The sequence below is a fragment of the Echiichthys vipera genome, assembly GCF_963691815.1.
Source record: "Echiichthys vipera genome assembly, chromosome: 21".
Lineage (NCBI taxonomy): Eukaryota > Metazoa > Chordata > Actinopteri > Perciformes > Trachinidae > Echiichthys > Echiichthys vipera.
This window is the reverse complement of record NC_139846.1, coordinates 19,755,513-19,781,547: the sequence shown is the minus strand read 5'-3', so window position 1 is coordinate 19,781,547 and position 26,035 is coordinate 19,755,513. Positions and strand designations below refer to the sequence as shown.

The window sequence follows — 26,035 nt, the reverse complement described above, 5'->3', positions numbered from 1 at the left end:
AGAAAGTGTTTTTATAGGAAATACAGAGGTCAGACATATTTGCTGTTAATGACGAAACTGTGGTTTTACTGAACCTGATATACTCCTCCTTGTTCTCCTCAGTGACTAGAACATTGACGCCATCAGGTTTGAGGTCATGAGAAGTGATCTTCCCCAGAATCTCCATGTCTACTGAAAAGTACATCTCCAGCCCACACTCTTCAATGTTGTTGTCCCTGAGGAGAAATGAGATTGTGTTGTTGCCGCAGCTCGTCACAAAAAGAACCAAACAAAGATATCCAACTTTCCATCCAGAAGCATAATATCAGCCTTATATAGGTTTAGTTTTGGCGCCACGTTTCTTCCGAATCAGAACTGTTCTTGCATCTTGGTATATCTGCAATTAACAGCTTCATCCCCTCGTAGCATCCCCTCTCGTCTCCCTCTGTGTGAGTAGTATTCTTGTATGTATGCGTTGCCTGTCGTCTTTCCATATCTCTGTGGTACGGATGTTTGTGGTTGAGGTCTTAGTGTTTTTCTTAATCCACAGTCATCTCCTCTAACACTAACTGAAACGTATTACACTTACACTACAAATGTACTCGCCTATGGGAGTCGCCATCTTGTCAGACTTTGACTCTGCCTCATTTCCTCTTACCAAAAGGGGCATTGATTTAACGTGGGGGGATGGAGATACGTCCATCTGGCTGACGTATACCTCCGAGGAGAAGTGAGGGCGAGCGGCTAGCTGTCACTAAAGAGTCCGCGCCCCTAATTATTCATAAACTTTAACCTCCAATAAAATAAAAACTAGCCTGGTACAAAAAAAACAACCAGGAAGTGGCTGTGGTGGGGGCTTCAGTTGAACACATTCATATGGAATAACACATCTCATTCATTCATTAGACACCCTGGGCGCGTAATCTAAGGTTATTTCCAGTGACTGTCTGTCCCTTCACTAGTGATCCTGCATCACATGCTGTTCAGGAAGAAATACTGCAGTATGTACTATGTATTAGATGAATCTGCTATCTGTTTGAACCGCACCAAAAGTGTCCACACACAAGAGTGGGATCCAGGGGCCGTGGAAGATATTACCAGCAAAGAGTGAAGTCATGAGATGATCTATTTAAGAACGCAAAGTGACTCTTAAATCGAAAGGCTCAACTCAGAGTAATGTGCTGTGATATTAAGAGCTGCTAAATCAATAATGAACAACTGGCTTTCTTAACAGTAATGTGAGCATTAAAGGTCCCATATTGTAAAAAGGGAGACTTCCGTATCTTTTTATAGTTATAAAGTAGGTCAAGGTGCTGTATAGGTGCACACAGCCTGTATTCAGAAACTGTGTCTTTAAATGGGCCATCAGGACTTCTGTACTGTTGTGATGTCACAACTATACTATATATTGGTAGAAATTGCAGTTACAGTGCTGTTACAGTCATTTCCCAGCTGCAATGGCAGTGAAGGGATGCCAAGAGTGCATATGCTGAAGACCCAGAAAAACTGACCAATCAGAACGGACTGGGCTTTTAGAGACAGGTGTTAGAGGGGTGAATACAGGTATATTCAGACAGACAGTATGAAATAATGCGTTTTGAACATTAAGGCATGTAAACATGTTTTAGTTCTATAATATGTCCCGTTTAAAGTTATTACATACACTTTCATTTTCCTGCCTGCGCTCTACTGTCAGAAGAATATACATGCACACTCTGAATTCTGTGTGGACCGAAGACACAAATTACCTGATCCATATAAGTGAGTTGTAGAACTCCGGGTCGATGGACTCCAGATCTTTGAGTATTAGCTTCTTGTTCAGCATCCGTTTGTAGAAAGGCAGAGAGAATCCTGTGTCGATGAACTTGCCGTGGAAAAGTGCCTGTAGCAAGAGATTGAGAGTTTTTTTTCTGTTTCACTGTGCTGGTCAATCCAAAAGTATGTCATCCATGGTGATACATCGATCACATGAGTGATTACTGTGTTTTATATAAGAAAACCAGAAGCAGCCCCAGGAAAATGTTGTGAAACATACTTTTGAAACTTTTTTTGTTTCAACATGTGATTTATTATTGCTTGGTCAACATATTTTAAGTAAAAATGTCAGCTTGTGTCACTTCTCATGTTATTGCATGGGTGTTAAGGCCCTTACACATGATACAGCGCCCAGTGTAGCGGCAGTGTCCACAGTAGCGGCACTCTGATTTGCCTCTCTGCCGCTGCGCTCAAAGTTCAAATCAGTTCAGCTTTAGCCTAGTTGCCACTGACCTTTCAAACACGCAACCAATGAGATTGAAGCTTTGAGTGTGACGTTTCCGCTTCCTAGGCAACCGAACTATTTAACATTACATTAAAGTCGTGTCATAAGAGGTTCATAAGCAGTCACACCAGGTTTGTGAATAAGCAGTTTTACGAGCTAACGCTTGTTTTCATACTAACGTTCATTTAGCCGTTTACTGGGTCTCTGCGCCCAACCTCGCGGTGAGCCCAGAGCAAAACGCTGATCATGTGAAGGCCCCTTCAGTGTTATCAGGACTGTTTGTATGTGTGAGCAGCATGTGAACTTGCCATTGCAATGAAGCGGCCTATGAAACAGAAGTAGGAGAGATGGTCCGGGTTGATAGCAGAGGCTGGGTTGATCTGCAGACAGTAGTTGCTCTTGCCGGCATACTCAAACAGACAGTACATGGGGTTCAGCACTTCATGGGACAACAAGAAAAACCACTCTCTGCAAAGTGAGGTGTGGGACAAAAAGACAGAGGAAGGAGAGGGGGGAGAAGGAGAGGGGGAGACAGGAGTTGTTTATGATCAATGCCTGCTTAAATTTTCTCAAAAAGGTGCTTTTTAATTTTTTTTTTAATTCACATCATAGTATTTTTATGGTCTATATTACCGGGCTAAGCCGCCATAGTCTAGCCCCTCCTCGCCTCTGAAGATAACATAGAGTCTCCTCCTCAAGTCGTAAGGCTTCAGGGCCATAATCTAATAAACAGAGAAAACGCACACAAGATAAGCTAAAAACAACATCAGCAAATACATAAGCACAGGTGGCGGAAATGTGTTGAATGTACAGCTACAGAAAACTCTATTAAAAGCATGCACGCAAGCTGTGATGTGTTACTGCAATTCAGCACTGCATGAGTTTGTGTTTTATTGGTCTATTTCCAACTTTGAGTTTCACATATGAAAGCAATCACAAGTTAACAACCACCAAACAAACGAACAAACTAAAACAGACAGATTGTATTTCCTATAGAGGTTGTTTAACATATCTGCCACATTTATACTCCAAGATAAACAAAGCCAGAATCAGTGGTCTTAAAAGTCACGTTTTTGGGTGGATACTCCTTTGCATATCTTACTTTTGCTGAGATTAAACTTATATCTGGAAATCATTAGTTTAAATGGGAACCAGATTTATTTTCTTTACTTCTTTATAACTGGTAGGCGAAGGAATAGTTTCACTGTATAAGGAAACTTTTAAACTGTGCATACAACAATAAATGCTGTGACTTACTTGCTGAAAGGAGTCTTCAAACAACGTCTGTCTGGAGACGGTGATCTTCACATGGCTAGGGAGAGCGTTGGACTGAGCAAAGAGAGTAAAAAATATATATAATGCAATGGGGGAGTAGAGTAATATTAAGGTGAGGGGGCACTCACGCTGTCCATTCTTACAGTGCCCAAGCACATTTCACGGCTAAAGGCTAGTTCGTTTAAACAGTGCGAGTACAGAAAGAAAGAAAACAATGAAAACATAGAAAAGGCCATCACACAGTAGCTCCCTTAAGTGCAATTGACTGGCACATCCAAAAGTGATATTTTAAGCTTTTTTTATGTTTTAAATGCTGTCTTCTATTGCTCTAGCACCTGCTTTCAACAGTATTTGGACGTGCATGACTACAATTGTATTGCATTGTCAGAGAAAGAAAACACATACCTGGCACAAGTAGCGAAAATGGGCAAGCTTCCATCGAAAGCTTCGCTCATAAGCAATCTGAGGCCCTTTGGTGCTGAGGAGAATAAAAAGATTTAACAAAGTCAAAACTCTTTATATTCATCAAATAACAAATGTGGCACACATGAAATATGCTCTGCTATGATCCCTTGAACTGAACATTGAGAAATATCTTCTGTATTTCCGAGAACATTTATCAAATTCCTTCAAGTTCCTATGTGAAACCGAATAAATACCAGTGGGAACCATTCATCGGATTTAAAGCAAAACAGAACATCTGGTCCTAGTAAAAAGGCAGATTATAGTTCCCATAGCTGCAGTGCTTCAGTCTACTGGCAAAACATAATCTATAACATGTACACAAGTTAAGTGTCTAAAAATGTGGCCTTACACAGAGGACTTTCCAGTGCGGGGGTCGCTGAAAGTGGTGGTTCGGGTGTTGTGATCCACAAAGTAGCGAACCCCTTCCCTTGTGTACCGGATCTCCCAACCTTCAGGAAGAGGATCCTCATTCTGTAGCCTGCACACACATGGACCAAATGGCAGCTATGTCCAAAACCCTTATACATGACAACAGACTTTACCCCCATACTTGGCTGTAAAACAAACCGTATCTGCTGAATTCGAGACAGGCCAGAGACACTTAGGGACGCACTCACACTGTCCTTCCGTACCGTGCCCAAACAGGTTTTATGGGTAAAGCCTAGTTCGTTTGACCAGTGTGAGTGCAACCGCTCCGCGCCTAGCTGCGGCCAGCTGGCCGTCCACGGCCCGTTTGGGAGAGGTGGGCTTTTGTAAAGCGTGTTTGCACATGTACGAGCACGAGCGTGCGCACGTGTACGAGCACAAGGCCTACGGCGGCTCTGACCTAATTTTATGTGCGCCTGTTTGGACATATATATATATATATAAAAATTTAAAAAAAGACTGACCAAGCGCAGACATTTAAAACAATGGCGGCGAAAGGTTCACGTTGGTGTGATGCGGAGGTGGAGTGTTTACTGCAGATTTGGTCGATGAAAATATTCAAAAACAGTCGACAAGACGCACAAAAACTCAGAGGTCTATGGAAAGACTAAACAAAGCGACGCACGCGATGACGTCAATCAATGCGTGTGACGTGTTACTGCGTGATGACGTATGGACAGGCAAGAAGCATTTGCGCGAGGCCTAGGCAGTGTGAGTACAAACGGGGCTGGGGGGAGAGGGAGGGGGGACAAGTACCCTAAAGCCCGGGGCACAGTACGGGCGGACAGTGTGAGTGCGCCCTTAAAGCCATGACAAAAAACATACCCTTAGAGTATTGTGTGAAAATAACATAATGTCAATGTGGGCAAACAATGCAGTAGATTGCAATCAGTTACAACCAATCAAAGATATTCTCTCTTATAATGACATTGGAGAACAAGATGTAGAAGCTTCTAAACAAATCGAATAAGAGGATAATTGTGCTATCATGATTGGCAGCTGGTGGGATAATGGGTTTCTGGTACTCATGGGGGATAATAGGTTGCTCTTTTGCTGTGCTTCAGAAATACTGCAAACGTTTGATTCAAGAATGCATTCCAGGAATACTGATTAAAGTCAAATTGTTGCACAGTGAAGTTTACAGTTTAGACCTTATATATATATATATATATATATATATATATATATACATACACACACATACATATACACCACCACAAACGTTTTGTTAATATTCGTTTGTGAATTGAAAATCGAATGAACAAAAACAACATGGACCTACTGGACTTAAATATATGAATATTCTGATACTCATTTGTTGGGTAGGTATTCGATTTTCAATTTTGGTATTTGAATATTCCTTTTTTTTTTACACCTCTAACTTCTGTAACTGTAATGATCTTTTATATCTTTTAACCTTTCACATGTTTTAAATGTGTTTTAAATGTTTTGTGATTTTTCCCCCCAAAGCTTTTAATGTTTTATGTAAAGCACTTTGCCATATAAATAAACTTAAAAAAATTATTTTAATTATATTGAAAGACGTGTTACAGCACAGTGATTGCATTTCAGCTCTTTAGGTCCCTTTTCTAGTCTCTCTTCTTTACCTCTCCTCACGCTCGGTCGCTGTGTGCACAACAGAGAACAATCTAAGGACAGTTGCTAACTCGTTGTTCTGCTACCAATATTATCTACTCTGTTTCAACAATGCAGGCTTAAGAGACGTGCACGCTGAAAGTCACAGCGCTTTCTGGGCTATTACCACTAATTTATTAATTCCACTGAACCACTGTGCCTGTGCATATCTGAGACATGTTATAATCGAGCCATCTGGTGTGTGTAGAGGTTTGTGTGCTTTAACTGTGGCTGTAACATGCTGAATATTTTGTTCTTGTAGATTAAATGTTACCATACATCATGGTGTGTCACATTCTGGACATTCTGTTCAGATATAATAACTATAAGCACTCATCTGGCTTCATTGAAACCAGGACAGAAAGCAGACATTGCCTCCAGCACACATTCAATAAACTCATTATGAACACAGTTGCTGCCTCGGAACTGTCTTTGCTGAATATTTCGTCAACAACTAAATATAATTAGAGATTGATTTAAGAGTTCCTTTGAAGTTTTGACTTTTTGTAAATCAATGATTCCTGTCTTACAGAGTAAATATTATGACACTTCATTTCAGAGATTTCGAGTATAAACTAAATACATATTATAATTTGTGCCCTTTCTGAGGGAGCCCAACATTGCTGGTCTAAGGCAAAAACACTAAAGAGTGGCTGCAAACAAGGCCAGTAAACCTCAGAGAGAACTGTGCAGTATCAATATGATGCAGGACAGGGGAGAAAAAGCCCCTTTAACGTCTACATAACATTTCACATTTGATTCAGTTATGATATCGAAAAGATCCATAGCTCACCCTTGGGTTCGAGGGTCTTCCCACTGTGTTGTCTTTGTGTTATGGTTGACAAAGTACACTCGGTCATTGGAGTCCACCCGCCTCTCTAAAGTTGATAAAAATGCAAACAGGAATCCGTAGCTTAAAAGACAGAATGGACACTATGCCGCACAACGTGGCAACACATGACAGATTATCATCAGTGCTGACTCTGCTATAAACGGAGGTTTAGGCTATTTGGATACATTCAGAACAGGATCACAGAGTGCTTGTACTTTTGTATTCAGCCCATTTGGGAGTGAAAAAAGATAAATTGATACATTCCTGTGATTTCCTAATCAGCAAGAACTGCCGAGGTTGATTCATTTCCAATTTAAAGAACAGTACAAACAGACAGCGTATGAAAATATGCGCGGTACTTGAGAAAGAATGTGAACTCACCCCATCCAGGAGGTAGCGGGCCAAGAGGATCGTTCTCAGCTGACATCATGGATGCCTGTAAGCGAGGGAAGCACACGTAGACGTCCATTTAAAAACACAAGGGAAATCCAAATGTTGCCCCCCCACAAAAAAAAAATCCAAATATATATAGGTATTCAAAAACATTAAAAAATGGATTCAGATAAAAACTCTGCAAGGATTGGGCAAATAAGAACTATTCCAAATAAAAACAAAATGAGAAATTATAGATTTGCTATGTCGCGGACAAGAAGGCCCGGTCTCTGTGGCTGGTTACGATTCAATACTTCCCAGCTGTCTGTCTTTTGATTTGTGCTGTAAACTAATCATCATCAGTGAAGATGACATCAGCGCTGGGATCAAAGACTAGGAGAAGGACCCTCACCAAGATAACCAGATTAGGACACTGGCTGGGGCATGCATATTTTAACTCTGGCAACATAAAGTTCTCACCTTTAGGCTAAATGAGTTGAGCTGTGTATTGAGCGAGTGAGGTTGCAAAAAACATGCACCCAGAGAAAGAGAGGGGATTCATTAGGCGAAGGATGTAAAGGACATACGTTTCAAGTTAAATCCTTTGTAACCATCACAAGCTGGGCTTTGATTCCTAAGATCATCATGAGGAAAATACTGACATGGACTTATTTGACCTTTCCGACTAAGAGTGGACAAAATATATCATGAAGATGAGAACATTTTACCATTCACTTTTCTCTGATTAACTTTACAATATGTTACAGTAAGGCTCATCATTTTTAAAGCTTGCTGTATTTCACTAGGGCCTATAGAGTATATCAACCTACAATGATGCAAAACTTGCTAGAGTACGCTTTGATAATCCACATAAGTTCTCCTTTCACTTTGGCCAAAAGGCAAACTAAGTTATCTTCAAAGATTTTTAAAAGTGGTTTCAGTCAGAGCCACACTTGTTCGCTCTGTTTTCTGTTGTACTGTTTAAGTACTGAGAATGGTTTGAGCTAAATGCATATTTTAAAAAGTGACGGGCTGAAAAAAGCTAAAAGCTGCATAGATCCAGTGTTGTCAGGGGACTAAGGGCGCACTCACACTGTCCATCCGTACCATGCCCAAACAGGTTTTACGGGTAAAGCCTAGTTCGTTTGACCAGTGTGAGTGCAACCGCACCGCGCCACGGACCATTCGGGAGAGGTGGGCTTTTGTAGAGCACGTCTGCACATGTACGAGCACGAGCGTGCGCATGTGTACGAGCATGAGGCCTACGGCGGTTCTGACGTCATTTTATGTGCGCCTATTCGGACATAGAAAAAAAAAAAAGACGGACCATGTGCTGACATTTAAAACAATGGCGGTGAAAGGCTCACGTTGGTGTGATGCGGAGGTGGAGGGTTTACTGCAGATTTGGTCGATGAAAAGATTCAAAAACAGTCGACAAGACGCACAAAAACTCAGAGGTCTATGGAAAGATTTGTAAACAAAGCGACGCATCGCGATGACGTCAATCAATGCTTGTGACGTGTTACGGCGTATATATGATGACGTATAGACAGGCAAGAAGCATTCTTGCGAGGCCCAGGCAGTGTGAGTACAAACGGGGCTGGCCCGCGGGGGGAAAAGGAGGGGGGACAAGTACCCTAAAGCCCGGGGCACGGTACAGACGGAAAGTGTGAGTGCGCCCTAATCGACAGTGTTCTTTGAATGTAAAATAAAAAGATAGATAGATAGATAGATAGATATTTATCCCCGACGGGAAATTAGGTCATCGTAGATATTGATTGATTTTGGAGTTTTGTGGATTGGCATCATATATCTAAATCTAGACTCTTATCTCACTATAAAAAATTTAAGAGTTTATTTTGAATAATACTTTGTTTTTAAAGGTACACATTCACAGGGTGTCCATAGTTGAACAAAGTGTTAAGTGAAAAGAGTGCAAATGTTTCAGTCCTCAGTGCAGTGAAACATGACTGCCCTTTGGAAAAGCGTCATGACGAGGAAAAAGTGCAGGCTCTAATAGTGAAGTAATCTAAATGTTAGAAACTTACAAAACAGACTAGACAGTGAGGCTGTGAATCATCATCTTAACCCATCTTTTGATTATTCAATACAATGTCAAGCTGCTGGAAATCTGTCTGTATGGTAGAGGGGCCAGACCTTACTGCCAGAACAAATGAAACATGAGTTTGTCAGATCCGTCTGACTTCCAAGCTAGTGGCGTCGATTATTAGCACGTGGAATGTTGGTATGTGCAGCATTTGGTAAACCACAATAAAACGAAAACTACAAAGTAAGAATGTTGATAAACTGAAGTTTTAGACTTAAATGTAAAACACAAGGGAATGCATTTCATGGGTATAAACAACAAAGTGGGTGTTGGTGTGAATTGTCTTACAGAGTAGAGGTATCTCTGGTTAAACTGGTGCATAGCTCCCTGCAGCTGGCTGCGCTGGCTTTGCCACTGCTCAAAATTGCGGACTGATTCCATAGTGGGACGCTGCCATGTGGTAGTGCGGGTGTTGTGGTCCACATAATAGATCCTGCCCCGGTCATCCACTCGGCGCTCCCAACTGGCAGAGTGAAGGAGATATTGTACAATAAATAAACAGGAACATCTCACAAAAAGCCTGAAACATCCAGGGTACACTTCACCGTAGAGGTGTGTACGCTTCAAATTATACCGTGATATAAATTTCAGACCATACCGTACAGCCCTACTTCACAGGCTCCCAGAATGAGATTTAAATAAAGGTTAATTTTGTTATTGATATCTTAAACTTACTTAAAGGCTATTCAATTAAAAATATATATCTTAGAAGCAGTACTTCGGTTTGTAAGTGCGTTACCAGACAACAGTAAAGAACAGCTTCACGGGACTCTTTGCCTAAAGCAAAGTGGTTATAGTCATATAAGAAGAAGAAGAATTACTTTATTTATTCCGCAACGGGGAAATTTAATTTTTTCACTCTTATTATTAATCATGTTACACACACAGGCCCGAAATACACACATGCACAGACAGGACCTATATACATGCAATTAAGGAGAGCTGTGACCGCTGCCCGAGCAGTTTGGAGTCCAGTGCCTTGCTCAACAGATGAACTGGCACCTCTCCAGCCATCAGGTCCACACAGGGACTTGAACCTGCGACCCTACGGTTCCCAGCCAAGTCACCTATGGACTGAGCTACTGTAGAACACTTTAAAACATCGATACTCTCCACATACATCTATGGAGACTAAATACAAGTGCAAGAAATGACCTGGAATTAACTATATAGCCCAAAAGTCCCTCTTAAAATGGACAGATAAACCTGCTACAGGTTCCAATGAACGCACAATTAACTGATTCCATGTCTGAGAAGGGCTGAAGACAGAGAGTAGAGACACTCACCCTGGTGGTAGTGGCTGTGGTCTTTCCCAAGTCGTAGTTCTGGTGTTGTGGTCTACATAATACGTTCGCCCATGCGGGTCTTTTCTCTGCTCCCATCTGAAAGACAACAATTATCAACAATTTGCAAAAAAAAAAAAAAAAAAGCAGGATGCAAACATACATAGGAGACATATAATGACAGAAAATATACAGATTTTGATTTAATTATGTGAAATGTGAGTTTGTGTGTATTCATCATAATATGGCACCCTCTTCTTTACTTTTATTTAATAATAAATTATACAAACATTTGTGTTATTTAAGTTTTAAGACAACATTTATGAAATAAAGTAAATACCTCATAATCATAATAATAACTTTGATTTTTTGAAAGTGAATTTAAGCAGTCAGGGAATGCAGAAAGTGCAGCTGGTGGTGTCTTTTACCCCGGTGGTAGAGGATCTGCAGCTCCTGCGTTGGGGACCTGCTGCCTGGGCTTGGCCGCATCTGTAGTCACAGTTGTACTGCTACTACTGCTACCACCGCCGCCTCCTGAAGCATTAGCTTCTCCTATTGCTGGGGGGGAAGTGGACGATGATGAGGAGGTTGTAATGGTGGGGGCTGCCTGTGTTGGGGAGGTGAAAGTAGAGGAAGCAGCAGCAGTGCCATCACTAGGCTTAGCAGCAGAAGAGGAGGCTGGAGCCTGTGTGGAGGCTGACAGGGTTTGAGATGTGCTATCTGGTGTTGTGTTAGGGTCTGGCGGGGCGGCATCTTGATTGCAGTCTTCGTGGTCATCTACAGGGGGCAGGATATCACCTGTTGAAGTGGACGATGGCTCGAGAGCAGCATCACAGGACTCCCCATTGACTGCAGGCAAGTCAGAGAAAGACAGTGGTGTTGTTACAGGTCATCCATCTATGACTTGATGTCAGTAATGTCTCAAGGAAAAGAACTGCATTTTACTTTGGCTGGCTGGACAACAAGAGTCTAACGGTCTTGGAATCTATATACATGCTGTAAACATTTGGGGTTTAAAGATTCACAGATGGCGCTCCATTCTCTTAAAAGGTAGACTTTCTAGACTTGCATTGACAAGAGTATAACGTAAGCGAAGTGCTGACCGCTTCTATAGTTGCTAGGAACTATAGGAAGAACAACATGGTCAATAGTTTATTCAAATGATTAAGTAGCATTTGAATAAATTAAAACCAATCACGCTAGTTCTCATTTGTTTGACTGGATTTATTTTTATTTCCTATGGCCCTAACTTAGGCATATGTTTTATTGTGTCCTGCCTGGTCTCCACAGTATACTGCACTCTGCTGCCATTTTCTATCCATTTATCTCTCCAGGGAGTTTTCTACAGATGTGGTTACAGAAGCATAGATTACAGGCCTGATCTAATGAAATAAGTATGTTCAACATAGCTTTGAACACAAGATACAAAACTGGAAAACCAGGGATTCAGTTTCAAACCATCCAGTGATTCACACATTGTGAAATGCAAACTCAAGATAAAGCTCACCCGTCCTACTCTCTGTGTCACTGTCTGAGGGTTGGTGGACCGGGGTGGAGTTGGGTGTGGTGTCTCCATTGACGATGTGACCAAGGGCGGGGCTGCAGGAGCTGGAAGCCACCTGACCATCTACACCATTGGAGACTGAACAGGAACTTGACCTCAGGCCCAAGTCTGTACCATTTACCGTGCTTTAAGAGAAAACACACAAAGATTTAATCATTGAATCAAATCTGAATCTGAGAACACACACAACAATTCCTTAGTTGAACCCAACAAATGTTATACCTTAGTATATTATACTAAAAGATTTATACTATTTAAACAAAAAAGTCAAGAGCTGCACTGATTAGTCCACTTATCGATTAGTCAATCGAAAGAAAAATCAACCAACTATTTTGAAAATCGATGAAATGTTGAATGTGTTTTTCATGCAAAAATAGCAGAAAATGCTGTTTTTAAGACTAAAAAATATGGAGACTTCCTGCTTTTCTCTGTTTTATATAGTACTGCACTGATCATCTCTGGGTTTTGGAATGACAAAGACATTTAAAGACATCAACTTGAACTTTAAGAAAATGGGATTCAACAGTTTTCCCATTTTTTTACATTTTATAGACCAAACAATTAATTAAATGATCAAGAAACTAATCGGCAGATTAATTGAAAATGAAAATAATCATTAGTTGCAGTGCCTAAACTCAGGTTTTGTTTTTCTCACTGGGCTAAAACCGGCTTATAATACATTTGTTTGACAGTGCTTAATGAATGTGAGCCAATTGTGTGCTACTTCCAGTGCGTGCAAGATGAAAGAGAGACTCATGACATTGAGACTATTGTCTCGTCGGGTAAGGAGAGGACATAATGGGATGACATGGTGATGTAATGGGCACAGCTGAACAGCCGCTTTTGTGAGCTGGCAGAGTTCAGACGGTGCCACAGACGTGCCCACACTGAGACCAATACAAACTCTGCTAATGACCCAGGCTTTGTCTAGGCACAAGGTGGGCAGGCAGCCGGCCATAAGAAAACGTAAAGATTTTGGAAGAGAAAAATAATTAAAGGGAGGCAGGTTGAAAGGTGTGAACAGAAAAGAGAGGAGAGGCAACAGAGTGAAGACTGTCAGTAAACACCCAAACATAAAAGTGACAACAAATTGAAATACAAAGAGAGGAAAGAGATAAGGCAGATGGTTCCAAAGGATTGTCTCCAAGTGAAAAAGTGCATCACTCACTTCTGCTTTTATAAGCTGCAAGTGCAGTCGCATTTTGGAGAGGACGCAGGGAGGTCCCTGTCAAACTAACAGAAAGAGGTTTCGGAACCCGGCAAGTCCGTTAGTCTCCGGCTCACAAATGTTCTCATTTTACAGGTAAATGGCACACTGATATACGTTTCAAGCAAGAAATATGCAATACAGTAACAGAATCTTGGTTTATGTTTGAGCAACGCTGCTTAGTTTGACTGTTTTATTGTAATTTGCAAGTCTGGTTCATTGTGGTGGATGGGCCTTATTTGCATAAAGTTGAGGTTTAGTCGAGGTCAAGTAAATCAGTTAACTCGTCACGCAATATCCATCATGCTACAGTTGGCTGGATCTCCTGCTCTCCATGAGGCCAAATTCAGACCAAAACTACACAAATACATTAACAATTTTCAGGATATTCTCTTTTAAGCAATTGTTTACATCTGTTTTGAACTAGAGCCAATGTTCTGTTTCATGCTTGAATTCATTGGAACAAAAATGTATGCTATTGTATTGCCAAGCTCTCTTGAACACATTTAGGTTTAAGATTTTATTATGGAGGTGAAAATGACAAGGGGAGACTTGTGTCGTGCCACTACAAATACCCCTCGCATGGCTACCTTACTGGCTGAGTACTCAAACTTTTCAGGAACTCCAAGAGACGAGGAACACAACTTAGTTTTAAATACCAATTTGTCTCTTGCAGTCCTCTCAGCAACTGCAATGCAGAGAGGAATTAGGCAGCCACCACCCACTCAACCCCCTACTCCCACCAACCTCCCGTCTGTTGTGATGAGCAAACGTGCTTCATTTGAGGCTTTCCCATAAAAAGCCAGTTAGCCTCACTGAAGGGCACTTTTAATGTGTGACAGATAATAAAGACCGGAACCAGTGGGGCAGCACTTAAAGCAGGAGAAGGCGACAGCCAGGGTTGAAACAAAACAAGACACAGACAGACAAGACACAGACCTCTCTTGGGATCACACAAGCCGCAACATTAAATTGGGCCACGGAGGGTAAAGTGGTGGTCTGTTCTCTACTTCCTACCCCTGCCCATTCCCTGCTACATACACCCCCTACTTCTGGCCCCTTACACAGACTACTCCCAATCTTTGAACTTGAGCTTCATTGTGATTTCACTTGCCTACCTGTAAAGTTTCATGACTGTATTTTGCACGGTTTCAACGCTATCACAGTGAAAAAATATGATGGTAAACAGACAGACATATACACACTGAGCAAAATACTCAAAACCAACTCTGTGTTTGTTCCCACTACAATAGGTGTCTCCAGGATCACATTTTGCCTTAATGACACGGACAGACTCACAAGGTGAAAACAATACCAACATTGCTGTTGTGGCTGGTACACTGTGGGGGAAACCATGCAAACATGTAACTTTTATCAGCCTATTAGCCTTCCTTTTACATAGGAACTAGCATGCTCCTTGTTTTCAAGCATTTATTTCATGCCAATGATTCATGAGTAACATAAAATGACCGTAAATAGCTGGTTTGTTTAGTCAGTTTACCTGTTGGCAGCCCTTGAGGAAGATGATGACGTGTCTCCATTTTCATGGATGGCTTCACCATTCTGTTGAACTTCTAGAGTGAATTGGAGAAAACAAGGTTAGCCTACAGGTATTTGTATATTATTAGTGTATATTTAGTAAATTAATTCAAAGAAGAATTGTTAATTGGCTTGATTGTACCAGGATTTGTGAGTGTACCAGTATTTCCCTGTACACCCTCATGTAATGTAACCCCTTCTTACCCTCTTTTGTAAAAGAATTTCCCCTCCGGATGAATAAAGTATAATTGATTGATTGATACATGTGTCTCTCTTTTGTCTCCATTCCTCCTCATTCACCAGGACACATAGTAAGTAACTAAAACTGAAAACTATAACTACAACCCAACCCTAACACATAAATACTCACTGGTGCCATTTGTCGCGTTGCCGTTGGTAAGCGGTGCCAGCTCCTCCTGGTCAGTGACGGTCAGGCCGTCTAGGTAGACAGTCAGCTCCCCTATGGGAACCACAGCTCCCTTCTGCTCCACACTCAGTTTCAGCACCTCCTTCACATTCTCCACTGTAGAGCCAAAGCAGGGATGGCGTGGGAGGAAGCATCACAATGGAGTGACATTAAGAAAAGCATAAAGCAAAAGACTTTCATAGACATGCTTGATTTATAATGTTAACACTAGAGAAAAAGACACACTGATCTGATATCAGGCAACCTTAGCAATAAATGTGTCACTTTTCTTTATTGACATAAACCTTGATAAATCCTATAATAAATCAAGAGACGATCAGAGATGACAAGGGTATGTATGCATAGATATATACACATAGATACTGCATGCAGGCTTGTGAGTTGAATTTAAGATAAGTAGGCGCTAATCCTCCTTTTAAACTAACATAACGTTAAGTGACTGTCCTGATAAGAAATTAAGCAAATGCTAACTTAAGTCGGGGGGGGGATAAAAAAAAATGTATCAAAGGAATATATTAGCGCTAAATTCAGCAAGGATAGACCTCCTGCCTCAGTGGACATTAGGAGACAGCTCCATTGGACCAATATGGCGGCCGCGTCGATGAATCATCGGCCAATGTGGCATCTACGTATGTATGCATGTACGTACATATACATACATATATTATAATTACAAATAACTTTATTATAATATGGTTCTGTATGTTTGATGTAGCTTAATCATACATTTTCTGTCATGCTGGTCCAAGGCTTGAATCAGGTCCAGCGTGGCTTTGCCCAGCAGAGCATCCGCCTTCAGGGTGTGATGACTCCATACTTTGAAATCCACCTGAGTGTGCGGTGTTACATTCCTAAAAGGTCCAGAACACACGAACAACATGTGAATAACACAGATCACAGAAATTTACAACATCTCCAGAAAAACGACGACAGTCAGACATTCAAAGAATAGCATTGCTAAAGAACAGACTCGTTAGCAGCTGTATACTCGATCCAATAGAATATGAATGTATTTCATGACCCTGTGACAATGAATCAGTCAGAATTCTTTAAATATTTGGGACCAGTGAAGACATTTAAGTGCGGAGAACAAAGAACGCGGTGACATAGAATATTTAACAGATAAAATCACCCTTCACAAACTCGTACTTTCCGCATCTGCTCTCACTCAAAAGAAAAAAGCCACAAAGAAAACAACGATTATCTGGATGCTTCCGATTCTGCTTCCCCTATATCTTGTCCTTTGCTGTAGGCTGAGCCACTGATGACCTCAGCTCACATAACGCTGCTTCCTCATGTTTGCTGTTCTCACTCAAAATTAACACTGAACCACATTCATCGCATTTACGGTTAGGCTCGTCAGCCTAAAGAGATTTTCAAGCATTATAGCCTACTAGATGCCATATGTAGGACTCACAACAGCTTGCAAAACATCCATGGTGCCATCACAGGAACACAAAGACAACACCACTCTGTCTTGTCAGCAATAATTACCCATCAAGACAATTAGGATTTGCAATGACATGTCTCTGGCATTTAGCCGGGCTATTCAGAAGCCAGAGAGCTGTAAAAGTCTCAAATGATACAAAGAGCTCTGTGTCACAGTGTGAGTAGTTCTTCCCTAGTTCAAATGATTGTCCGATGAACCTTGTTTGTTACATAAGGCATACACTGTCAGACAGACAAAGACCCCAAACTCCTGTACCAAAGCCAGCATACTAAACCAACTAGAAAGGAGATAAGAATGTTTTTCTTTGCCATTATACGACAGAGAAAACCCAGAAAATCGCATTTATATACTGTATATATAACATGCTATGACACACATAGAAACAGATCCAAATTGTTGCTTCTTACAGAGTGAGCCTCTCATCCCATTTAGGACTGGAGGAGCTGTGAGACTTCGCCGTGCGGCGCGACTCCCCCTCCGCTGTCACCTCCACATAAATGGCAGTCCCAAACAGGCTCTTCTTCCTCTTGATTTTGGCACAGGAAACTGGTGGTGGGTACATGAAAGAAGTGATGAAACTAGTGATTTTTTTTCCTTTCAAAATTATACATTTTTAGCGAAAAGTTGACGCGCTTATCAGATGTTCAGACACACTGCTTCAATGTGAGGTCAATCTCGTACAATACAGCCAACCGTGTTTGGACTCACCAATGGCATGGAGCTGTGACGTTCCTCTGTGGTTAAGGCTAGACTCTGCTCTACATGACGCCGTGGCCATGTCATACACCACAATGGGAAACCTTTAAACACATACACACATACAAATAAAGCAAACATCACACTAACATGACATATAACACAGTAAAATCACAGATAAGAAACAGGGGAACCTGGCAGGGTTCCAATAAAGATACAGCTGGGAAGTCGTAGAAACTGCTTCTTCATATTCTGAACATTTTGTTAAGGTTTGTGTTAAGGTCCTGCTAATATTTACCTATATTAAGTGAATTATATTACATTATTCACTTAATGTTAAAATTGCAGTAATATAAGATTTATTGGGATTTATTATAGTGGTGCAATGGATCATCACTGATCCATGACACGTGATTTATAATTTAAAAAAAGTTGTGTGCATGTTCAGTCCACATCCTCAGACAGTCCACACAGTGGATGAATGGAGGAGCTTTAATGCCCCGCCTTGTTTAAATGGGAGAATTTTGGCTTCCCTGTAAAGTATAATGATGAAGGAAAGAGGTTAGTGGATAACCTTGACAGTGTGTAGGCACTGTGGCTCAAGAAACGGAAACACATCAAGCATGGCCACGCATTTGAAGTGACATGACCCCGGTGTTTCTCTGACCGGAGTGAAAACGAAGGCTTCTCAACAACTGCTTATCACCGCTGCATTTAAGCAGCCTCTCGCTGCACAATCCGACCAGGCTAAAGCCATCACAAAACTCGGTGTGTTCGAGCATCCTCTGTTGCGCTCATGACAGACGGATGGACGTCATCACAGCAGACTGGGAGATGAGAAGTCCAGTGCTCCAAACACGCCCCCTTTACGAGAGTCACACAGGCGCTCATATTGCGCAGGTACTGACACAAGCAGTGGAGGGATTGAAGATAAAGAGGCCCAGTACTCAAATCCCAGTCACAACTGATAATGCCAAAAATCAAATTAGCACAGTGAATGAAGCAGGACTGGGCCCACGGATAGGGTGCTTTCCACATGTAGTGAAAAAGACAAAATATGTTAATTTTTCTTGAATTTTTGTTTTTATGTTTTTTTGCAGTTTCGAAGAAATGATCCGATCCGTGACTCTGATCCGAGAACCGTGAGTTTTTTTGATTCGTTGCACCTCTATTGGCATAACATTGGTATCGGCTGATATCCACCCCGTTGACTGCTATCTACCAATCTGCAAAAATGGATGGCATTTACCGATGGCAGTGGACGAAGTTTATGTGTTGTTTTGCTGTCAAAGGGCGCCGTGGGCATATGTGGTTTGCTACAGTGAAAGAAAATGTTTGGGAGTATTACCATGTGGGAGTGTCACTGTGTGTCAGAGAAAGATCATACACTGCCACCAGCAAGACTCCAGTTTCTGATAACTACAGCATTTAAGAGAGGGAGAAATTTCCCCATGGACAGCACTAAATCAAAAGAGATTACTAACACGGTGATGAGTTCATGGCATGACCACACATTCATGAGTTTGGATGCTAGCTCTGAGTATGCTTAGCCTCACTGCAAAGTGGATTGACAAAGATTTGAACTCGATAAAAGCAGTAATACACTCATAGTATAATATAGTAATATTTTATTGTGTTTGCAATGGCTTTAACATTTTTATTTAATTTATGTTTCACAAAATGTTTTAGTTGGGCTGTCTAGGTAATGAAAAACGATTGTCATTGAGAGGGTAATTGTATAGGAGGCTAAAAGGCTTTTGAAGCAGTTATTTTACATGTAAAGAAGTATATATTAGTAAGGGCTGTTTCACAAATGTGTTTGATTGAATAGGTGCTCATTCAAAGATAGTGTAACAAAAAGATGATGACTTTAAAAAAGATTCAGATTTCTTTATCACCTTAACTTATCACTTTAACCCCATTGGTATATCAGCCTAGAATTTCCCAATCGGTCCATCCCTATGTAGTGTTTTTCGCCTATTATCACTTTACACGGACACAATGCTAGAAACTATTTATACTCACAATTGGTGTGTGCTGCTAGACCCTCTGGTTCAGCCCACTCCGTGTCCCATGATTCCTCTGAAACAGAAAAGAGCTCATTTTTAGGACAAGGCTCAGCGCAGCTGGTGCTGACTGTAGCAGTTCAAAGCATGTCCTCTGATTATGAAACCAATGTATTACTTTGTATGTATATCTCATAACATATAGTGGCAATTGTTCCACACAAACTAACTATTGTGTTGGAGGAATGAATGGCTCATTCTGTGAAACGCCTGTTGCTTTGCTTGATTTTTCCCTCGTCAAAATAACATTAGATCTGACTAACGGGAAACATTTAATTAGATAGATAAGCATATGTTCCAAACCAAAAAATAACACAAGCATATTGTGGCCTGTCAGGTACTTATTTCTATTAAACCTAGAACTCTGATAAAAAGCAAAGGATGCCTTGTGAAGAATGCAACAGCATAGAAAAACCCAGTGATGAGCAGTGCATCTTCCAACAAGAGACACCCAATCAATGTCTGGCACTAGCGCTGCTATATCAGGTTTTTATGCTCTGCCAGTGTCAGCCTGGATTCAGTGTATTCTGACAATCAACAGGTCAGACGTGCAGGTTTTTCCGTTTGATCCTGACCAATTTTCATACATTCATCAGAGCTCTCCCTAGATGGTTTTCAAAAGTGTAAATATAATTGAATATAATTGTAAAAATATCAATTTGGAAGATAGCTTGGGGTATCCCAACTGAAGGTCTTTATTTTGCCTAAAGCATTAATCTGGACCCAAATCAGATTTTTTAAAATCCAAAATGGCTTTTGAATATAAGGATTTGACTATTCAAGACGATCTGTTAAGGATGGGACAAAATAGCATTATATAATAGTACTTTGTCTAGTAATATGATATTGATACACTGGTGCCAAATATTCATATTTTTATTAAAGAGAGAAATGTGTATTTTTTGCATTAATTTATTAGTTTTTAAACATTTTCTATGAACTTAATTTACCCTGATTACTCTGTCACGTCTCTAACCCTGTCATTTGCCTTTTGCCAGTTAATGGCTATTGTAAATGGGAATGACAGCACACATGAACATGGAAAAGCTGCAGTCAGTGTGATGAATACAACCACATTTCTAAGAGTTGGGATGCTTTGTCTTCCGTTACAAGGATATCGTGATGTATCCTGGATGATTGTTTTGCAATGTATCAAATATCGCAGAATCACTGTACGGTGATACCATTGTAATCATAGGCAACTTATCGTGATAATACTGTATTAAAATTTACTCTCTGATTCCCATCCCTACTATCCAGCATTTAAAAAAATACTTTGGCAAGTGATGATTTTAACCACACAGTCAAATGTTGCCCGCTGATTCTGATTCTGAAGATAACCAGCAGCATACAGAGATGGGATGTGACAAATTGATGTGTGGAAGACTTCTGGACATTTAACCACTGTCAGCACATTAGTCATACACAACAACTCCCTGCAAAAGAAAGTATCCATTCAGTAATACAGAGAATACATTGCATCATAACACCCTCAATCAGCTGGGACAAAAACTACAAGAACTAGACTATCTGAACATGAACATTAGAAACTCGACAACAGTTCTGCTGCTCACCAGCTCTTGGCTGCATTACATACTGTATATGCCCTGAAACAGCATTTCTTTCAAGTATGCATTTTGACTCCATAGACAGGCCAGGACTTTTCATTTCCTCGTTGGACCTAATTGTGCCATGTTTAAGATTGACTTACACTGTAATTATCTAACTTGATTCTTCTGAAGGTTTTCTAAAAAGAGGAAAATGTACACAATTTAGACAGCATGTCTGGATTAGGAAGGCCAAGCAACCTTATTGGTAATCGATAACATTTTTGTAATGTTCATTTTTTAAGTACTACACTAAATGGTTTCATGGTTTTAGTTTTCTAATAAGCAAACTTCTTATCTTTGGAGGCAGGAGAAGCTTCATTTTACCTGCGAGATGTTTTAATCAGTCCAATCAGACAACATAGGACTTCACTGCGGGAGTCTACTGACCATCAGGCAACCTAAATGATTAGTTAGTAATGAGTCAGCTATTTTGCTCGCAATTTCACTGCATAGAGTAAAGGCTGTGTAATGATAAGTGAATAATGATCTTTAACCTAGCTCTACTTTATCTCAACAACAACCGGGAGCAGATAAAGTCTCGAAACTTTTCTTTATATTAGCATGACACACTGGCTTCACACAGTTGTTGCAGAATACGACTCCTACTTGCCCCAAAGGTCAATGTGTGTGTGGGTGAGTCGGGGTGAGAGGGAGGGAGAGAGACAAAGTATATTTCAGAGCCAGACAGCAAAAGTTGCTGCTCAAATGACAGCTTGATGTGACTCCCTGTGAATCCCACTGTCAGTGCGTTTACATGCACATCAGTAACCCAAAAATGGCCTTACCTAGTTAAGGGAATAATCAGATTATTGAAGTTCCCCTCGTATACATGAAAGGGGTTGAATGGGAAAATGACCGACTGGACTGGACTGATTATGGTTTTTTTTCCCAGGTTCACCTTTGTTAAAATCACAAATGGATGACTTTCGGACAGAATTACGACCGAATCGGGTCTTCGAAGTCCTCGAAGGTTTAAAGGTAGCGCTCTATTGTTGTTGTTTTTTTTAAGTTGTTTTCGGCGCTGTTTTTCCTGGTTTGTTTCATTTCCACCAGCGCGGAGTGGGGAACAGGTGCAGACGAGAAACCCGATGATAACCCGAGAACGCTGTTTACATGGGCGAATAATCGGGGAACTGAAGGAGATCTCTAGACCTGTTAACCAGGGTTTGAGGACCCTGATTTTACCCGGGGTATGGTGCTTACATGGTGTCGGGGTATGCTCTTAACCCGAATATATTCGGGTTTCTAAACTGCATGTAAATGCACTGTCTGTGGCCCTAGTACATCCTGAACGGTCAAATGTAGCTGACAGACAGCAGGATACTTATAGCCAAGAGTGTGTAGAAAATCTTCATCAGCCACTGAAACAAATACAAGCTACAGAAAAGCCAACTTTTACTCATAGAGATTCCTATAAGGTGTTAGCTAAGCCTAAACTAGGCTGAGCTACTAACACCTGATAGCAAGTCCTACAGAACATAGTGCCCAAAAGTCTGTCTTTGCCAGTCATGTACTGTTACAGTGCAAGAGTTACATTGTCCTTGTTCAGTATTTATAGACCCACGGCGCTCCTGATATGTTAAAACACTGCTGTATTAGGGTGCCTCTTGTCAGGCCTGTTTACCTGTGTCCTAACTAACTTAGGTATTGTCCAAGACCAAAGAAGACAATTGTCAACTCACTTAAAAGTTCGAGGTCTCTTTTTTTCTATAAGATAACAAAGTTCAGTAAACAAGACCATGGGTTATTGCATAATAAAGGAGCAGATTGCTCTCACTCTTAGCAGATCTTAAAACCAACGTCTTGTTGAATTTACAAACACAAACACTGATCATCACACACGAACATTGGCTAACTTAACCAACGTTACTGACATGTTAACGCTAGCATACACAGCGAGAGTAACTTAATAATAAATCTGAACCAATGTGTGGTAAGCACCAGACATTTCGCACAGGTACAGTGTGTGTATCTGTCAGATAAGACAGGAGCCACTAGCGCTAGCTAAGCTAAAGTCAGCTAGCTAGCTTCAGAAAAAAAAATACCCGTTTCAGTATTTACTGTTATTTGTTTAAGCTGACTACCCGTTTAACCATCGTCAAACACATTATTAGCTAGCCAGATAATAATATCCTCGCATAAATCAAATACTCAACGTGTTTGTTTAATCTTTAGCTGTATAAACTCACAGTAAAGCAAACACGGCTAGTTTAGCAAGGAGTTAGCCAAGTTAGCTCGCCGGCTTGCTAACGCATTCAGCAAGCGTAGTTGCACAGTTTGGTTGAATGTGAAAGACAGACTTGTGAAGAATTACTCGTAATGGTTGAAGCTACATAAGCAGCTGTGTTTTACCTTGCCCGTTGTTCCGCTCCTTTCCAACTCTTCGCGTCTCTAGCGTTACGGTTGTCGGTCAAATGCCCAACCGTACAGGCCGCACTGTCTGCTACGGTTCTGTTGCCATCTCTGTGCAGAAGCGTCCGAGTAGCAAAACACACGGGCGACAGGCGCGCCACCCCAAATACTGCTGTGTAATAACACGGGACAAGAGCGTTAACCCTCTGAGTCAGTACTTTTGGAGAGGTGTAATGCGGTTATTGCACAAACCAGAACATAGCTGCTTATCATCTACTAATGTAATTAAATATCCATGATTTTTATGGTGCTCTTTTACAGTGCACACACCAAGACCACTATGTTGTCTGCTTGTCAAAATGAATGCAAGCACATCATTCTCATATGTTATGTGAATTATACCTTTGTTTTCCTGTGGCAACATTTCTTGAATTATTCTTATTTTTTATTTATTGATTTATTTATTTATTTATTGGTGGAGTAAAGGGACACTCCACCCAGGATACATGTTTGCACTTCTGGCCCCAGCTGGTGTAATTTGTTTTCACCTGAAGGCAGTGGCGTGCACAGACTTTTTGAAGGGCAGGGGCGAAAACGGGAAAAAAGGGCATATCCAGCAAGTCCTCGCCACTGAAGAGGACACTGCAGCACACGTTTGGCCTCCATGAGGGCTCTTTAACACACGTTTTGAATCACAGGGAGCACTGTACCGCACGTTTTTCAACAATTAGTTAGGCCATGAGGAGGGGCAACCGCCTCCTGCCCCCTCCCTGTGCACGCCAGTGCCTGAGGGCACTAGCTGCTCTTTTTGGCTGCTCGGTGGTGTTGTTTCCGGGTGGCATATGTCATGATTCATGTTGATGATTCTAAGATACACCCTTCACATCATTAGTAACAGGCCCCGAGAGCCTGGGGCCATCGTGTGTTTTTGATCTTTCAACATCAGAAAGCCAGCAAAAGATTAGCAAAATCAAGCTCCAATTTCCCAAGTAATAAAAAAGGGTTTATCAGGTTTGAGTTTGAAATCCAGAGTTTACACAGTTCAGCACTTTAGTCTGCCAAGGTTCTTCTTCTTATATCTGAGGTCTGGGTCTTAATTGTCAGACTTTCTGTGTTCTTAGTGCAGAGAGCAAAGAATGAAAGCATACTGGCAGTAAAGCCCTATACCATTAACATCTGTTCTTTCATTCTTCCCCTTTATAACAGTACACTGACAGCTCAGATGAAGTTTTAACCTTTACTTCCAATCTGTTTATACTTTGTCCTTACTATAATCACGTTTCATTGAGTGTAGCCTAAATACAGCCAGATATTTATTCAACCATTTAATTAGAAATAGATCCACTCTAGGGGTGACAATTTGAAATCAGAAGTATCAGCAAACCCACAGCAATTATACCCTATACAATTGCTTTCAGGTGTACTAAATATGCAGTTCATTTACTTTCAGGACAGCAAACAGCAGACTATTTCATAAGTCACTGTTTTCTTAGTGTGGATTGTTGGCATAGTACGATTTGTACATTTATCTTTCTCCATATCAACCTCACTTCTCATGTAGCCTCTATACAACTGTGCTACTGGTGTCTGCTCTTACCAGATATAGACTTTGTATACACTGGTCTAAATCCATTTGAAATTAGTTATTAGGCACAGTGTCTTAGAACATCTGAACAAGCAGGGCGTTTTAAAGGTAGTACATGCTAAAGAGTGAGCCCGGAAATGGTTGACCCATACTTCTTGGGTCAGTAATATAGATTAGCAATAGTATTAAATCTGAGTAGAGACAGTTTTATTGTTTTGTGCAGCAGGGCAGTACAAATGTCAATTGCAGCATCAACATGTCCTATATACTGCACATTTTCAAGTATCTTTATTTTTCTATACTATTTGGTTGTGCCTTACCTTTGCACTATTGTTTATTTATTTTTTGTATACAATACCATTCTTAGTGGTTCGGAAAGAAATGTATTTTCGATTCCTGTGTATGTCTGAAAATAATTCTGAATTATGAAAGTTTTTCTGATTCTGATTCTGATTCTGATTGACAATCAAGCTGACTTTGAAATTTAACAAAAAAAACTCACCAAATGTCAGATTTGCACGTGTGTTTGGGGAAACACTTCAGTTATTAATTCTGCTCTTGTATTCTTAAGTTACACACTCTGATATAGGTAGGTAGACATTTGACATTTGATTGCAGGAAAAGCATGTAATTGATAAGAGTGTTCATGGCTGTACTCCATGTAGTAGTGGTAGTTTTTTCAGGCCCTGGTATTGAGTATGCTGTCAGGACTGACACTTTTACTGAACAGAGCCACTGTTAATGTTATTAGGTGGCTATATCTGTTGTTTTTTTTTAATTGTCTGCTATGAAAAAGCCCATCCTTGACATGAATAGTGAATGTAGGTGATTAGTAAAGGTAGGCTAATTCTTTTTTTTATTTGCACTGTCTGTCTCCCGCATCAAGCTGTTGGAAGTTTCAGTGA

The 26,035-nt window shown here is 40.8% G+C and overlaps 1 protein-coding gene across 1 annotated transcript in view; it reads right to left on the bottom strand.

Moving 5' to 3' along the window:
* wwp1 (WW domain containing E3 ubiquitin protein ligase 1) overlaps positions 1–23,675 on the bottom strand; it is a 28,140-nt gene extending 4,465 nt beyond the window's left edge. The window contains exons 1-20 of the mRNA XM_083935924.1: positions 23,546–23,675; positions 19,543–19,599; positions 17,530–17,621; positions 17,229–17,367; positions 16,098–16,222; positions 15,315–15,467; positions 14,907–14,979; positions 12,142–12,323; positions 11,063–11,483; positions 10,638–10,733; positions 9,640–9,814; positions 7,254–7,308; positions 6,834–6,918; positions 4,329–4,457; positions 3,920–3,992; positions 3,497–3,568; positions 2,873–2,961; positions 2,548–2,707; positions 1,728–1,861; positions 75–215 (exon numbers count right to left, since the gene is read on the bottom strand). Coding sequence (XP_083792050.1) covers positions 75–215; positions 1,728–1,861; positions 2,548–2,707; positions 2,873–2,961; positions 3,497–3,568; positions 3,920–3,992; positions 4,329–4,457; positions 6,834–6,918; positions 7,254–7,308; positions 9,640–9,814; positions 10,638–10,733; positions 11,063–11,483; positions 12,142–12,323; positions 14,907–14,979; positions 15,315–15,467; positions 16,098–16,222; positions 17,229–17,367; positions 17,530–17,599 — 2,372 coding nt within the window. The 5' untranslated portion in view covers positions 17,600–17,621; positions 19,543–19,599; positions 23,546–23,675. The remainder of the gene's footprint in view (positions 1–74; positions 216–1,727; positions 1,862–2,547; positions 2,708–2,872; positions 2,962–3,496; positions 3,569–3,919; positions 3,993–4,328; positions 4,458–6,833; positions 6,919–7,253; positions 7,309–9,639; positions 9,815–10,637; positions 10,734–11,062; positions 11,484–12,141; positions 12,324–14,906; positions 14,980–15,314; positions 15,468–16,097; positions 16,223–17,228; positions 17,368–17,529; positions 17,622–19,542; positions 19,600–23,545) is intronic.
* Positions 23,676–26,035: the final 2,360 nt, after the last annotated feature.